Raw genomic sequence first — 16,401 nt, 5'->3', positions numbered from 1 at the left:
AGGTACATAATATGCAATTCATGACAAAAAATGGCAAAGTACAGAGAAAATAATAACTGATTAGTAAATACTAGATGCTTTGACTTGAACTGATTTTTTGAATGTATCATATATCCATCCATCCATCCATTTTCTACCGCTTATTCCCTTTGGGGTCGCGGGGGGCACTGGAGCCTATCTCAGCTACAATCGGGCGGATGGCGGGGTACACCCTGGACAAGTCGCCACCTCATCGCAGGGCCAACACAGATAGACAGACAACATTCACACTCACATCCACACACTAGGGCCAATTTAGTGTTGCCAATCAACTTATCCCCAGGTGCATGTCTTTGAAAGTGGGAGGAAGCCGGAGTACCCGGAGGGAACCCACGCAGTCACGGGGAGAACATGCAAACTCCACACAGAAAGATCCCGAGCCCGGGATTGAACCCAAGACTACTCAGGACCTTCGTATTGTGAGGCAGATGCACTAACCCCTCCTCCACCGTGAAGCATAGTGGTTGTTGATTTTTTTTTTTTTTTTTTTTTTTTTTTGGCATGTAGGCCTACCAAATTTTTTTTAAGTAAAATTATAATTTGTTGTTGGTATGTTAAGTAACCCACCCTCCCCTTATTTTACTCTTTTTACAGTAGTTTTGATAAACAGTACAGACCAAACATTTGGACACACCTTCTCATTCAATGTGTTTTTTCTTTATTTAGATTGTCACATCAAAACTATGAATGAACACATGTGGAGTTATGAACTATTCACTGAAATAACTGAAAACATGTTTCATATTCTATTTTTTTCCAAATAGCCACCCTTTGTTCTGATTACTGCTTTGCACACTCTTGGCATTCTCTCCATGAGCTTCAAGAGGTAGTCACCTGAAATGGTTTTCACTTCACAGGTGTGCTTGAAGCTCATGGAGAGAATGCCAAGAGTGTGCAAAAAAGTAATGAGAGCAAAGGGTGGCTATTAGGGATGTCCGATAATATCGGACTGCCGATATTATCGGCCGATAAATGCTTTAAAATGTAATATCGGAAATTATCGGTATTGGTTTCAAAATTATCGGTATCGGTTTTTAAAAGTAAAATTTATGACTTTTTAAAATGCCGCTGTGTACACGGACATAGGGAGAAGCACAGAGCGCCAATACACCTTGAAGGCACTGCCTTTGCGTGCTGGCCCAGTCACATAATATCTACGGCTTTTGACACACTCACAATTGAATGCAAGACATACTTGGTCAATAGCCATACAGGTCACACTGAGAGTGGCCGTATAAACAACTTTAACACTGTTACAAATATGCGCCACACTGTGAACCCACACCAAACAAGAATGACAAACACATTTCGGGAGAACATCCGCACCGTAACACAACATAAACACAACAGAACAAATACCCAGAACAACCCCCCAACCCCGCCCACCTTAACCTCTTCATGCTCAAATTCCAAGCTGCTGTTTTGAGGCATGTTAAAATAAAGAATGCACTTTGTGACTTCAATAATGAATATGGCAGTGCCATGTTGGCATTTTTTTCCATAACTTGAGTTGATTTATTTTGGAAAACCTTGTTACATTGTTTAATGCATCCAGCGGGGCATCACAACAAAATTAGGCATAATAATGTGTTAATTCCACGACTGTATATATCGGTATCGGTTGATATCGGTATCGGTATTTAAGAGTTGGACAATATCGGAATATCGGATATCGGCAAAAAAGCCATTGTCGGACATCTCTAGTGGCTATTTTGAAGAAACTAGAATATAGAACATGTTTTCAGTTATTTCACCTTTTTTTTGTTAAGTACATAACTCCACATGTGTTCATTCATAGTTTTGATGGGACAATCTACAATGTAAATAGTCATGAAAATGAAGAAAATCCATTGAATGAGGAAAAGGTGTGTCCAAACTTTTGGCCTATACCAGGGGTCGGCAACCTTTACCAGTCAAAGAGCCCTTTTGACCAGTTTCACAAATTATAGATAACAATGGGAGCCGCAAAATTTTTTGAAATTTTAAATGAAATAACACAGCATTCAAAGTTTTGTTTTTGCTTTATGCTATGTATTAACCAGGGGTCTCAGACACGCTGCCCACACCTTTTATGGAATTTTTAAGCTGGTGCGGCACGCGGGTTTTAAATGTTTAAATGAGTAGCGGTTGTCGGCGTCATGCGTGTCGTGATGATACAGCATATAGCGCCCACTACAACGAACGTGCCTGATCAGCCACATGTTAAATGGGGCTTTCGCTTGCTCACGTAGGTGACAGCAAGGCATACTTAGTCAACAACCACACAGGTTACACTGACGGTGGCGGTGTAAAAAAAACTTTAACACTCCTACTAATAATGCGCCACACTGTGAACCCACACCAAACAAGAATGACAAACACATTTCGGGAGAACATCTGCACCTTAACACAACAGGACAAATACCCAGAATCCCATGCAGCCCTAACTCTTCCGGGCTCCATTATACACCCCCGCTACCAAACCCCGCCCAGCTCAACCGACGCACAGAGGGGGCGGGGTTTGGTGGTAGCAGGGGTGTATAATGTAGCCCGGAAGAGTCAGGGCTGCATGGGATTCTGGGTATTTGTACTGTTGTGTTGTGTTTAGACCCCTGGCCTATACTGTACGTATTCATCAATGTGTGTGTTTGTTCACAGGGAGCTGCGCTCACTGGTCATAGAGATGGTGTTGTCTACAGACATGTCCTCCCACCTTCTGCAAGTCAAAGCCATGAAATCCTGCATGCAACAACATGAAAGGAAATTTATTGCCAAATCTACTCTTCTCTATTTTACCCACATGATTTTTTTTTTTTAATTTTCATTCTTATCGTTATTATTCCAACAGGATTGAGAAGTCCAAAGCCCTCTCCCTGTTACTCCACACAGCAGACATCAGTCATCCGTCTAAACCTTGGACACTTCACTCGCGATGGACCAAAGCCTTGATGGAGGAGTTTTTTCGACAGGTAAGAACCAGAAGGCAAAAACCTTCCAAAGGTTCTTTGGACTATGGCTGTTTCACATCAATCAAACTGGAAAGACAGCCAGACTGATATGAATATCAAACATCTTTCATCCATCATTTGCACTGCAAGGTCTCCTGGGAGGGCATACTTCCCAACCTTGAGACCTCCGATTTCGGGAGGTGGGGGGTGGGGGTGGGGGGCGTGGTCGGGGGTGGGGGTGGGACGGGGGCGTGGTTGTGGGCGGGGGTGTGGTTAAGAGGGGAGGAGTATATTGACAGCTAGAATTCACCAAATCAAGTATTTCATATATATATATATATATATATATATATATATATATATATATATATATATATATATGTACATATATATATATATATATATATATATATATATATATATATATATATATATATATATATATATATATATATATATATGTACATATATATATATATATATATATATATATATATATATATATATATATATATATATATATATATATATATATATATATATGTATATACATATATATCCTGAAAAAATGCAAACAAAACTGTGTTTGGATAATTGATACTTCAAACTTGCATAAATAAATCTTAAGGAATATAACCTAACTTGGCTTCTGAGAGCTTCAAAATGTAATGAATAAAATGCTAAAGTTGTTGATAAACAAGCAATTATTTTAATAATTAAATATGGTCATTTTAAATGAATTATATGGTCATTTTAAATGAATTATTATGATAATTAAAATTAATTATTTCAAATATGTTTATTTTAATGTATAATTCTATGGCTGGATGTAATAAGGAGTCAGAAAAAATACAAATAAAAACACAATTAATTTTGATGTTTTTAGCAAAATATAGTAAAAATGTATTTAGTTTTTTTTTGTAATTAATAAATATATTTATTTTTAGGTAAGATAAACATAATAATACAATTTATCTCTAGTCTGGATGATTTAGTTCTTGTCACCCTGTTGTCCTCCCATCATAAAAAAAAGGCTGTCCTCACTCAGGTCCGCATGGAGCTCCGGCTGAAAATCGGGAGATTTTCGGGAGAATATTTGTCCCGGGAGGTTTTCGGGAGAGGCGCTGAATTTCGGGAGTCTCCCAGAAAATTCGGGAGGGTTGGCAAGTATGTGGGAGGGAGTACAACCAATCGTGGTTGGCATTGAGCAGGAGGCGGGGAAAAGGTCACATGCAACATTAAACTGACTTAAAGGGGCCCGATATTGCAAAGCCAACTTTTCTTACCTATTTTTACCTGCTGTTGTGCATTTGGGATCTGCATAAGTCTCGAACATGTTGCCTACTCCCTCCAAATGTCCCTAATTGGTGACGTCAACAATCGGGAACACTGTATAAATTATCCATATATGGTATAATAAATCTACCCATTTGTAGTTTAGACCAGGGGTCCCCAACCTTTTTTGCACCACGGAGCGGTTTAATGTAGGCATTATTTTCCGGGACCGGCTTCCCACTTGTGAAAAATACAACTCACTATAACGCTGGATTAGTGGGAGCCCTGGGCTTGTTTCTTTGCAGTGAAATACTGATGGAAAATCAGCCTTTGGCTACAATTTGTCACATTTATATTTGATATGTTCATTGCATCATGTCACAAAGTTATAACAAATAGCAACTTCCTATGAGGAGTGTTATTGTACATCTATAAACAAGCTCATTGGTGTGTTTATATATCATATTGTGTTTATATGGCCCGCAAAAAGCCTGGAAATAATATGTTTCAATAAAATACCTTATATTTTCTTTCTTTACTTTCTTACTAAAGGTATAAGGTTTTTTTTCTAGTTTGACAGGGAAAACAATAGTGTCCAATATTGCAACAAATATTATATTATCTAAATTTGTTGGTCAAAATCCAAATAAATACTTAAATGTGTGGGTGTTGTTCATAAACGGTTTTAACCTTGCATAGGAGAGTTTTAACTTGCACTTACAGATGTTGCGACCAACTGTAGTTTCTGAAGTGTTCCTGAGCCCATGTGGTGATATCCTTTACACACTGACGTCGCTTGTTGATGCAGTACAGCCTGAGGGATCGAAGGTCACGGGCTTAGCTGCTTACGTGCAGTGATTTCTCCAGATTCTCTGAACCCTTTGATGACATTACGGACCGTAGATGGTGAAATCCCTAAATTCCTTGCAATAGCTGCTTGAGAAAGGTTTTTCTTAAACTGTTCAACAATTTGCTCACACATTTGTTGACAAAGTGGTGACCCTCGCCCCATCCTTGTTTGTGAATGACTGAGCATTTCATGGAATCTACTTTTATACCCAATCATGGCACCCACCTGTTCCCAATTTGCCTGTTCACCTGTGGGATGTTCCAAATAAGTGTTTGATGAGCATTCCTCAACTTTATCAGTTTTTATTGCCACCTTTCCCAACTTCTTTGTCACGTGTTGCTGGCATCAAATTCTAAAGTTAATGATTATTTGCAACAAAAAAAAAGTTTATCAGTTTGAACATCAAATATGTTGTCTTTGTGGCATATTCAACTGAATATGGGTTGAAAATGATTTGCAAATCATTGTGTTCCGTTTATATTTACATCTAACACAATTTCCCAACTCATATGGAAACGGGGTTTGTAAAATAACACCATATATTTTACAGTAAAAGTGCATTTTAGCCTGAATTGATTCCTCTGCAAATTAATTTGATGTGAAATTGGGAAGATGTTTCACTCTGGTATGGAGGTCAAATATATCTATCTGTTTTCAAGTAATCTGAGCAGAGCATCATTATATGTCACCCAATCCAAACAAGTTTCCCTACTCATGGTATAAATGAACTATAACCAACAAATAAAGTAAAAACACATATATATTCATTAGAATGCATAATGGGTAATCTAAACACAACACTTCCCCATGTTTGGCACATTTTAGCTGCTTGATATGTCTGATTGATTACCAAACTGTGAGGAAGTCGTCTGGGAAGTAAACAAGGCAGGATTCCAAATTTCACATACCGTATTTTTCGGACTAGAAGTCGCAGTTTTTTTTCATAGTTTGACCGGGGGTACGACTTATACTCAGGAGCGACTTACGTGTGAAATTATTAACACATTACCGTAAATTATCAAATAATATTATTTAGCTCATTCCCGTAAGAGACTAGACGTATAAGATCTCCTCGGATTTGGCGATTAGGAGTGACAGATTGTTTGGTAAACGTATAGCATGTTCTATATGTTATAGTTATTTGAATGACTCTCACCATAATATGTTATGTTAACATACCAGACACGTTCTCAGTTGGTTATTTATGCGTCATATAACGTACACTTATTCAGCCTGTTGATCACTATTCTTTATTTATTTTAAATTGCCTTTTAAATGTCTATTCTTGGTGTTGGCTTTTATCAAATACATTTCCCCAAAAAATGCGACTTATACTCCAATGCGACTTATATATGTTTTTTTCCTTCTTTATTATGCATTTTCAGCCGGTGCGACTTATACTCCGGAACGACTTATACTCCGAAAAATACGGTACTCTTAATATTCAATGTTTTATCGTTTATACTTCATTTTGCATTGTCATCACGGTCTGATGTGTTTTCTGTGTAGTCAGTAAGAAGCTCTTGTGTTGCCGTTTGACCAGAACAAGAAAGAAGATAAAATATTCATATATTACAGTAAAAACACATTTTATCTGATATTTTGTGCATGAGTCACATGACCAGTTAGGTATTATTTGGAGTGGGATGCCTTTTAAGTTATCTCTTCTTTCTCCCACGGGGAGGGTGATAGAGAGGCGGAGCTGGGCCTGCCCTTCTCTCCTCTGTGTGACCGAAAAAGCACACTGGTGGCCGAGTCTCAGATCGGTATGTTGGACAAAATATTTGTGTAATCCACTTCATTTCAGTAGGTTGACGTTGAACTTGCTTCCTGCAGGTTTCATAGACTTCATCGTTTACCCGACATTCTCCTTACTGACCGACATGGCTGAGAAGATTGTGGTTCCTTTAGTGGAGGAGAATCCTGGTCCACTGGACCCCTGTAATAGACACAGGTAATAGCACACACACACACACACACACACACACACACACACACACACACACACACGTTCTTGTATTTGTTACCTTCTTGAGCCCTCTGAAAAATGCCTACCTCTTTAGGACCACCCTTTCTAGATATATAAAGATGTGTATTTACAACATTAGTAATATATGCATACTATGCAAATATAAAAAAGCTTGTTATGAAAAATCAATTGGAATTTCACAAGAAAAAAGTCACAATTTTATAAGAAAACTTTAAAATGTGTCATGTCTGTGTAATCATGTTTTGTTTTAGTCATGTTTTGTTTTGTTTAGTTATTGGACTCTTTAGTTTCTGGCTTTTCACGCCCTTGTCTTGTTTCCATGATTACCCATTAGTTTCACCTGTTCCACGTTTGGACTCATTGTGCATTCTTGTTTGTCACCATAGCAACCCATTAGTTTTCACCTGTCACGTCACGCACCTGTTTCACGTTTTGAGTCACGCACCTGTTTTTGTTAATCATGTCTGTAGTATTTAAGTTCATTGTTTTCAGTTTGTCTTTCTGGTGACATCCCACATTTATGCTCTGCACATTCCTGACACTTGGTTTCATGTCCATCGTTCATGCTGCTCCGTTAGTCCATGCCAAGTAAGTTTTTGTTAATTAATGCCACAGTTAGTGTTTTTTGTTGTTCATAGTTTCTGCCTTTGTGCAAGTATTTGTTTTCATAGCCAAGTTGTTTCTCCGCCACTGTGCGCGCTTTTCGTTTGCACTTTTTTTTGATAGTAATAATAAATCATGTACTCACATTCCCGTCTCGCCCGAGCCAACTTTCCGTTGCCTTCCGGAAAAGCAAACACCCAGGACCAAGTCGTGACAAAATGTTGGCAATGTTATAATAATAATCGGAATTTTACTTGGCAAAATTATGACAAAAGTCATCGTTTTACTCAAAAGTTTCACCATTTTACAAGAACAACAAATACAATTGGCAATATTGTAATAAAAGTCAGAATTTTATATGACAGATGTCGCCATTTTGCATTAAGAAGTAATAATTGTACATTAAAAAGTAATAATTTTATGAGAAAATATTGCAATATTACAGAAACAGAAAGAATATGAAAAATTGTTTCCAATTTTATAAGACAAAAGTCGACACATTGTGAGAAAAAGACTGCTTTGGTAAATTTTTTTTTTAAAAATTAGTTTTTTGCTTGTAATTGGTTTTAATCTTCATTATTTACTTCAAGTTATCACATTATGTCTCTGTATACATATTTTTTATTTTATGTTTATACATTTTGGCCAAAAGGGGGCGCATTTCACTTTCTTGCACACACTTGTTATGTCATGTGTTGACCAGAGGGGGAGCACTTTTAAAAGCGACACACAGTCAATTAGAAAAATCCTGTCAGAGTATGTTAGTGACGAACCCCAAGATGCAGAGATGGCAAGCTTTGTCCAGGAAAACATGATTTAATTTAACACTATAGCAAAAAAACCAAACAAAAGGGTACAAACAAAAGGCGCGCACAAGGCGGAGAATAAACTTGGCTATGAACTAAAATAGCACAAAGGCTAACTGTCGACAAGAAACAAAAACACTTACTGTGACACGAAGGAACTATGACATGAGCAGAGTGAACAAAAGTAGACAGAGTATTATGACAGGTAGTAGTGGCATCGGCAATGACAATAATCCAGCACTGACTGGAGGGGAAGGCAGGTTTAAATAGCAGCTGGCTGATTGACACCAGGTGTGGCCAGGTGCCAATCAGCCACAGCTGAGGGGAAGCAGCACTCAGGGAGACAATCAGGAAATGAAAAATAAAAGCGCTATGACAAACGCAGAGGAAAAACTAAAACTTTACCAAACTGACAAATCCCTCCTTTTTGGGACCACCCTCATTTTGATAGATTTCACTAGCAGGGGTGCAAATGAGACATTCTCTAATAGGTGCAATGTTATTGGGACCATGATTTATGTCATCACTTGTTCACACCTCCTCATATGGAAGATACTTTTTCTTCTTGATGTCTCAGGAAGGGTAGAAATACAAGAACACACACACACACACACACACACACACACACACACACACACACACACACACACACACACACACAAGCAGCTTGTGTATTGTTGACATAAGCACTTGAAGGTCGGGAATTGTTCTTTTAAGAGAAACGCCATTTTTTTATTAGAAATAATGTTTCCCACAGGACAGAATGGAAATAGAAAAACAAATATTCCAGGTTTAAACTGTGACCATTATAAAATATGTACTGTATTTACAATGTGAAGATAAATTAACCACTGACAGAAACACAAATATACCCCACCTTAACTGTAATAACAATACATGACTCACACAGTGAATTGGGATATTTTCCAGACTATATGGCGCACTCTTCTCAAAACTCGATAGTGTGCCTTATAACTTAGTGCGCCTAATGTATGGAACACGTTTGGTTGTGCTTACCGACCTCAAAGCTATTTTATTTGGTACATGGTGTAATGATAAGTGTGGCCAGTAGATGGCAGTCAAGCATAAGCGATAAGTGTATATTGCCACTACGATGGCAATATGACTCAAGTAAACTACGCTAACATTTTAAATGTTCCATTGAAAATATAGAACATTACACACGGCGCTCAAAAATCTATCAAAATGTTTTAGTACGACTTTGGTAACCTATGAAGCCGCACCGCTTGATGGATTGTACTGTGCTTCATCATAGGAGTATTGTTATGATGTGTGTATAAGGTAAGACATATTATCTGGCGTTTTGTTTCGCAATATTATGCAAAAGCAACTTTTCGTACCTTCTGGTACCTGCTGATCTGTATTTGGGATCTGCATAAGTGCTGAAAAATTGCACCTGTCCGCCTTTGTAGTCGATAAGCTTACTTTTTTTCTCTATCTTCTTGTTATGGGACATTCATCCTCCGCTGTTGCCATTTCTAATATAAAGTAGTGTAAAGTTCTTACTTATATCTGTCAGTAAACTCACCATGACAGTGCTAAAACATACCGGTATAGTGAGTTTACATTATTCACCCAAAGAACTTTAGTTATTAGAGAGTTCCGGTCGGACGGTTTTTCACAGGACACATTTTCGGCCTTGTTGTTTCCGGATGTGGAAATGCTGCTCCGTTATTGATTGAAGTAAAGTCTGAATGGCATTAAAACCGTTAGCTCCATCTTTTGACACTTCTTCCACTCCCGTCCTTGCACGCTACACCGCTACAACAAAACGGCTTGAAGATGAACTGTAAAACATCATCTATGCAACATTTTTATCAAAGAACCACCATTACATGTTATGTAGACCACAAGGAAGTGTTTTACATTTACAAAAAAATAATAATAATATGACTCCTTTAATGCGCCTTATAATCCGATGCGCCTTATATATGAAAACAGATCAAAAATAGACCATTCATCGGCAGTGCGCCTTATAAATCGGTGCGCCCTGTGGTCCGGAAAATAAGGTATTGGGACTTACATCACAGACTTCCTCTTTGTAGTAGTAATGGTTAAATGTTCAACATCTGGTTCATTTTGGATACAATAAGGAGCAAACCGCTCTAATTATGTTTACATTAAAATAATAAAAACTGCATACTTTTGGCAGGTAACTCTCTGATAAAAACAATTAACACATTTTTTAAAAAGTGTTTTTATGCTCTGGCTGCTCTTTGGTACTGTTGCAAGGCAAAAACAGGGCTGTTTTTTGCATACTTGCCAACCCTCTCGGATTTTCCGGGAGACTCCCGAATTTCAGCGCCTCTCCCGAAAACCTCCCGGGACAAATTTTCTCCCGAAAATCTCCCGAAATTCAGGCGGAGCTGGAGGCCACGCCCCCTCCAGCTCCATGCGGACCTGAGTGACGTGTTGACAGCCTGTTCACACGTCCGCTTTCCCACAATATAAACAGCTAATGATGGAGGGCGAGTTCTTGGTTTCTTTTGTGGGTTTATTGTTAGGCAGTTTCATTAACGTCCTCCCAGCGCTGTAACAACACACAACAACAGCAATCAAGTTTTTGTCTACCGTAAAGCAGTTCGTCTGCCGTAAACAGCAATGTTGTGACCCTTTTAAACAGGACAATACTGCCATCTACTGTACATGCATGTGACCCACCCATAATGTGTCACATTTTTGTGTTGATTTATTTATTTTATTTTGTGGTTTGAATTCGTTTTTGGAGCTGTCGTTCCACATTTATCAGTATTCACATTGGTCAGTAGGGGGCAGTCGGGGGCAGTAGGGCGTTTCTTCCCAATTGAATGCTATCACCTGCAGACCGGAAGTGTCTTGTCATTCTGATGAGCGCGACCAGTCTGTGAACAATTGAAACGTCCTGTGTGCTTTTTCCTCCTGAAAAACAGGTTAGTTTTGGTGAATCAACTCACTGAATAATATCCATGTGATCTTTATAAGTTTAAGTACACATTCTGATGGTGGAGCCTAACTCTAAAGTGTTTGTGAGTTGTAGTTTGTATTTGTGAATGAATCCAGTGCACAGCTGCAGTAATCAATACAAAAAGGCGACGTGAGTACGCAATGTTTATGTAGGAACTTCTGATCCTAATTCAGACTTTCAAATTAGAGCTCCCGTTTTCTTATTGATTTTATAATGTATATTTGTATAATGTGTGTGTTCTGAAATAGTGACAGAGAATAGAACAAGGATGGACAATTCAACTCTTAACTCAACAATGAGTAGATGAGTGTTATGTGTGTATGTATATGTGTAAATAAATGAACACTGAAATTCAAGTATTTCTTTTATTTATGTATATATATACATATATATATATATATATATATATATATATATATATATATATATATATATATGCATATATATATATATATATATATTTTATTACATATATATATATATATATATATATATATATATATATATATATATATATATATATATATATATAGCTAGAATTAACTGAAAGTCAAGTATTTCTTTTATATATATATATATATATATATATATATATATATATATATATATATATATATATATATATATATATATAAATATATCTTAACCACGCCCCCAACCACGCCCCCCGCCCCACCCCAGACCACGCCCCCCACCCCCCACCTCCCGAAATCGGAGGTCTCAAGGTTGGCAAGTATGGTTTTTTGTCACGATCCGTTGCCCGGATCATGTTTTGTTTAGTTTTTGGACTCCCTCAGTTTCTGTTTTGACCACCCCTGTGTTGGTGTTTAAGTTGCCCTGGCTGCAAATTAGTCTCACCTGCCTCTGATTAGTGTTCAGGACGCTCACCTGCTCTTGGGCACTAATCAGAGAGCTACTTAGACCTGTTTTTCCGCCACACTCAGTCTGGCTGTCTTATTTGCTCTTTGCAACAGTTACGTCGTGTACTGTGGTTAATTTTATCAGGTACAATTTTCTCATATGATTGGAAGTAGCAGGTGTTTGCATTTGGTCACATGATCTTTTTAAAAGCAGTCTTCTACTAAGGTCAAAGGGCACGTGTCCATCCGCAGCGCTGCAGGCAGTTCCCAAGAAAGTGGGAATCCCGCAAGGAAGTAGGTGTCGGGTTAAGGAGGAATATTAAAGACCTTAGCAACATCTGGAAGAAGGTCCACACAAAGGGACAGAGGACAGGGGTCTGAGGTCACCGGACCCAAATCTATCACAGAAAATAGGCTAAGCAGAAAACTGGGTGTTGGCCAGACTAATCGGCACCAAGACTAGGGTCTACAGGAAAGGTATTTAAAGGACAGTTGTCTGATAGGACAGCAGAATGAAGAGATCTGACACTTCTTGTCTTAGAGTTGCAACTCTAGTCCGAGGCTCACTGAAGTGGGGGGGGGGGGGGGGGGGGTGTATATTGGAGTTAGTGCTGCAAGGGATTCTGGGTATTTGTTCTGTTGTGTTTATGTTGTGTTACGGTGCGGATGTTCTCCCGAAATGTGTTTGTCATTCTTGTTTGGTGTGGGTTCACAGTGTGGCGCATATTTGTAACAGTGTTAACGTTGTTTATACGGACACCCTCAGTGTGACCTGTATGGCTCTTGACCAAGTATGAATGGCATTCACTTGTGTGTGTGAAAAGCCGTAGATATTATGTGACTGGGCCGGCACGCCCCCAATATTGTTTTCTAGGTGGAAATCTGGAGAAATTCGGGAGAATGGTTGCCCCGGGAGATTTTCGGGAGGGGCACTGAAATTCGGGAGTCTCCCGGAAAAATCGGGAGGGTTGGCAAGTGTGACTGGGTGACGCAACCGCTCTGTACTTCTCCCTACGTCCGTTTACCACTCCGTACAGCAGCGTTTTAAAAAGTCATATATTTTACTTTTTGAAATTGATACCGATAATTTCTGATATTAAATTTTAAAACATTTATCGGCCGATAATATCGGCAGTCCGATATTTTTGGGACATCTCTAAAAATAAATCATTGTCTTACCTACACCTTGATCTCCGTCTGCATCTTGGGAGAACGATCCACGCAGTAAAATAGACAGTTTTACTGTTGAACAAGTAGTAGATGTGTTAGTTAGCACATGCCTAAAAAGATCTATTAAGAATAAATAAATATAGCCTTGAAAGTTCAACAATACCATGTCTTGAATGAAATCAAGACATCTAAAACTAACTTCACCCCCAAACAAAAATACAAAATCGCTCTGCAAAAAGATTGCAGAGGTGACTACAATGCTACATCTGGTTTTGTGAGGATGTTGTCACTCCTACCAAACAAATAATCCTGTACGCCAACAATAAACAATGGGTTACAGTAAAATGTGATTTTTATCAGACTCCAGTGTAAATGTGCATGTGGCCCCAATGTGGCTCCAACACATTGCAAAAAGGTTGTCACAGGGGCATTGTTACCACTGTGTTACATGGCCTTTCCTTTTAACAACACTCAGTAAACGTTTGGGAACTAAGAAGACCAATTTTTAAAAATGTTTTAGGTGGAATTATTTCCCATTCTTGCTTGATGTACAGCTTAAGATGTTCAACAGTCTGGGGTCTTGGTTGTCGTATTTTAGGCTTCATACCGCGCCACACATTTTCAATGGGAGACAGGTCTAGACTACAGGCAGGCCAGTCTAGTACCCACACTCTTTTACTATTACTATTATATAACAATTTGAAATGTGTACTCGTCAGACCACTTTTCCACTTTGCATCAGTCCATCTTCGATGAACTCGGGCCCAGCGAAGCAGGCGGCATTTCTGGGTGTTGTTGATAAATGACTTTCGCTTTTTGCATAGTAGACAGGTGTGCCAGCGATAGGTAGCAAAATGATAGCCTATATATATTTATAGACGTCATTGTTTTTTCAACCACAAGTTTATTCCTGACATTCACTTAAAATCAAATCAAAATCCTTGCAACACAAGCTTGGATCTCATCACCAGACAAACTACAGTCATTTCACTGTTTTCTTGGAATGTTTATTTTGTTTGAAAAATAAGTCATTGGCTTTTCTGTCGACGATGGATTGTTAATGCTGAACACGTTTCAAAATAAAGGACCAAGTACCGGGGGATGTTCCACACACTCTAACATGGCAGTTTTACCAGAATAAAAGTCCTACATCCTGTAACCCTGAGGTTTAGCATCATGTTTGTTAATACGAGTGGTATGGAATACCATCGATCACGTTACTGATAGTAAGGTCGGTAGCAACCCTGACCCGGGTGGTGCGGTGCTCGAATGGGAAAATGCATGGCAGGGGTTGAACATGATGATGATAAGACCTTCAAAACCTGCAGCAATCACCTGCCAATACTGCGCCAATTTGTGTCATGTCGGTGTAATCATGTTTTGTTATAGTCATGTTTTGTTTAGTTATTGGACTCTTTAGTTTCTGGCTTTTCACTCCCTGGTCTTGTTTCCATAGTTACCCATTAGTTTCACCTGTTTCACGTTTGGACTCATTGTGCACTCTTGTTTATCACCATAGCAACCCATTAGTTTTCACCTGTCACGTCACGCACCTGTTTCACGTTTTGAGTCACGCACCTGTTTTCGTTAATCATGTCTGTAGTATTTAAGTTCAGTGTTTTCAGTTTGTCTTTCTGGTGACATCCCCATATTTATGCTTCTGCACACTCTCCACACCCTTATGATCCTTGCTGCTCTTTTTTCATGCCGGTTCCATGCCAAGTAAGTTTTTGTTTATTAAGCCACAGTTAGTGTTTTTTTGTTGTTCATAGTTTTTGCCTTTGTGCAAGTGTTTGGTTTCATAGTTTGTTCTCCGCCATTGTGCGCGCCTTTTGTTTACTTCCTTGTTTTGTATTTATAGTCTTTAAATAAAAAAATGTATCTTCATTCCCGTCTCGCCCGAGCCAACTTTCCGTTGCCTTCGAGAAATACTAAACCCCAGGACCAAGTCATGACAATTTGTCTTTTTCAGCAGGTTTAGTGCATCTTTTAGCTGGTCTGCCACCGACCTGAGCCTGAAATGGCACTGCTGAAGTGGCAGCTGGTTGCATGAGCTCTCCTCGTTTTAATGTCTTTTATGTCCTTCGTGGTATTTGATGTTTCTCTCTTGTGTGTTTTTACCTTATTTGGTGTGGACTTTTTGTATCTGCACTGCGACCACATTATTTCCCCATTGTGGAATAAATAAAGTCTGTAGTATCCTATAAAATAAAACTTTCCCCCACAATAAAACAACCCCCACACCCACCCTGACTTTCTTCACACATCACTACACTCAGGCAGTTACGAGAGAAGCCACCTCCATCATTCAGGACCCCACACATCCACTGCACTCATCATTCCATAAAAAAATAAATAAACTTCCATTCTCACTGCCACCATTACTTTAAACAAACATAGATAGTGATTGCTCCTCCCTGAGCTGCCACCTTAACGTGGTAGAGGAGTTTGCGTGTCCCAATGATCCTAGGAGCTATGTTGTCCGGGGGCTTCCATGCCCCCTGGTAGGGTCTCCCAAGACAAACAGGTCCTAGGTGAGGGATCAGACAAAGAGCAGCTCGAAGACTTCTATGGAAATGCAAGAACCGAGACTCAGATTTCCCTCGCCCGGACGCGGGTCACCGGGGCCCCCCTCCGGAGCCAGGCCCGGAGTTGGGGCACGATGGCGAGCGCCTGGTGGCCGGGCCTGTCCCCATGGGGCCCGGCCGGGCACAGCCCGAAGAGGCAACGTGGGTCCCCCCTCCAATGGGCTCACCACCCATAGCAGGGGCCATAGAGGTCGGGTGCAATGTGAGCTGGGCGGTAGCCGAAGGCAGGGCACTTGGCGGTCCGATCCTCGGCTACAGAAGCTAGCTCTTGGGACGTGGAACGTCACCTCGCTGGGGGGGAAGGAGCCTGAGCTAGTGCGCGAGGTAG

At 39.5% G+C, this 16,401-nt stretch overlaps 1 protein-coding gene across 2 annotated transcripts in view; it reads left to right on the top strand.

The window, feature by feature from the left end:
- LOC133584041 (dual specificity calcium/calmodulin-dependent 3',5'-cyclic nucleotide phosphodiesterase 1B-like) overlaps positions 1 to 16,401 on the top strand; it is a 120,977-nt gene that overhangs the window by 90,144 nt on the left and 14,432 nt on the right. For both annotated transcript variants that reach the window (XM_061937690.1, XM_061937691.1), the window contains 4 exons: positions 2,677 to 2,780; positions 2,869 to 2,987; positions 6,776 to 6,857; positions 6,928 to 7,045. In XM_061937690.1, the coding sequence (XP_061793674.1) occupies positions 2,677 to 2,780; positions 2,869 to 2,987; positions 6,776 to 6,857; positions 6,928 to 7,045 (423 nt within the window). The remainder of the gene's footprint in view (positions 1 to 2,676; positions 2,781 to 2,868; positions 2,988 to 6,775; positions 6,858 to 6,927; positions 7,046 to 16,401) is intronic.

Source organism: Nerophis lumbriciformis, linkage group LG03 (assembly GCF_033978685.3).
Source record: "Nerophis lumbriciformis linkage group LG03, RoL_Nlum_v2.1, whole genome shotgun sequence".
Lineage (NCBI taxonomy): Eukaryota > Metazoa > Chordata > Actinopteri > Syngnathiformes > Syngnathidae > Nerophis > Nerophis lumbriciformis.
The sequence above is the reverse complement of the archived record's forward strand: the minus strand, read 5'-3'. Positions and strand labels throughout refer to the sequence as shown.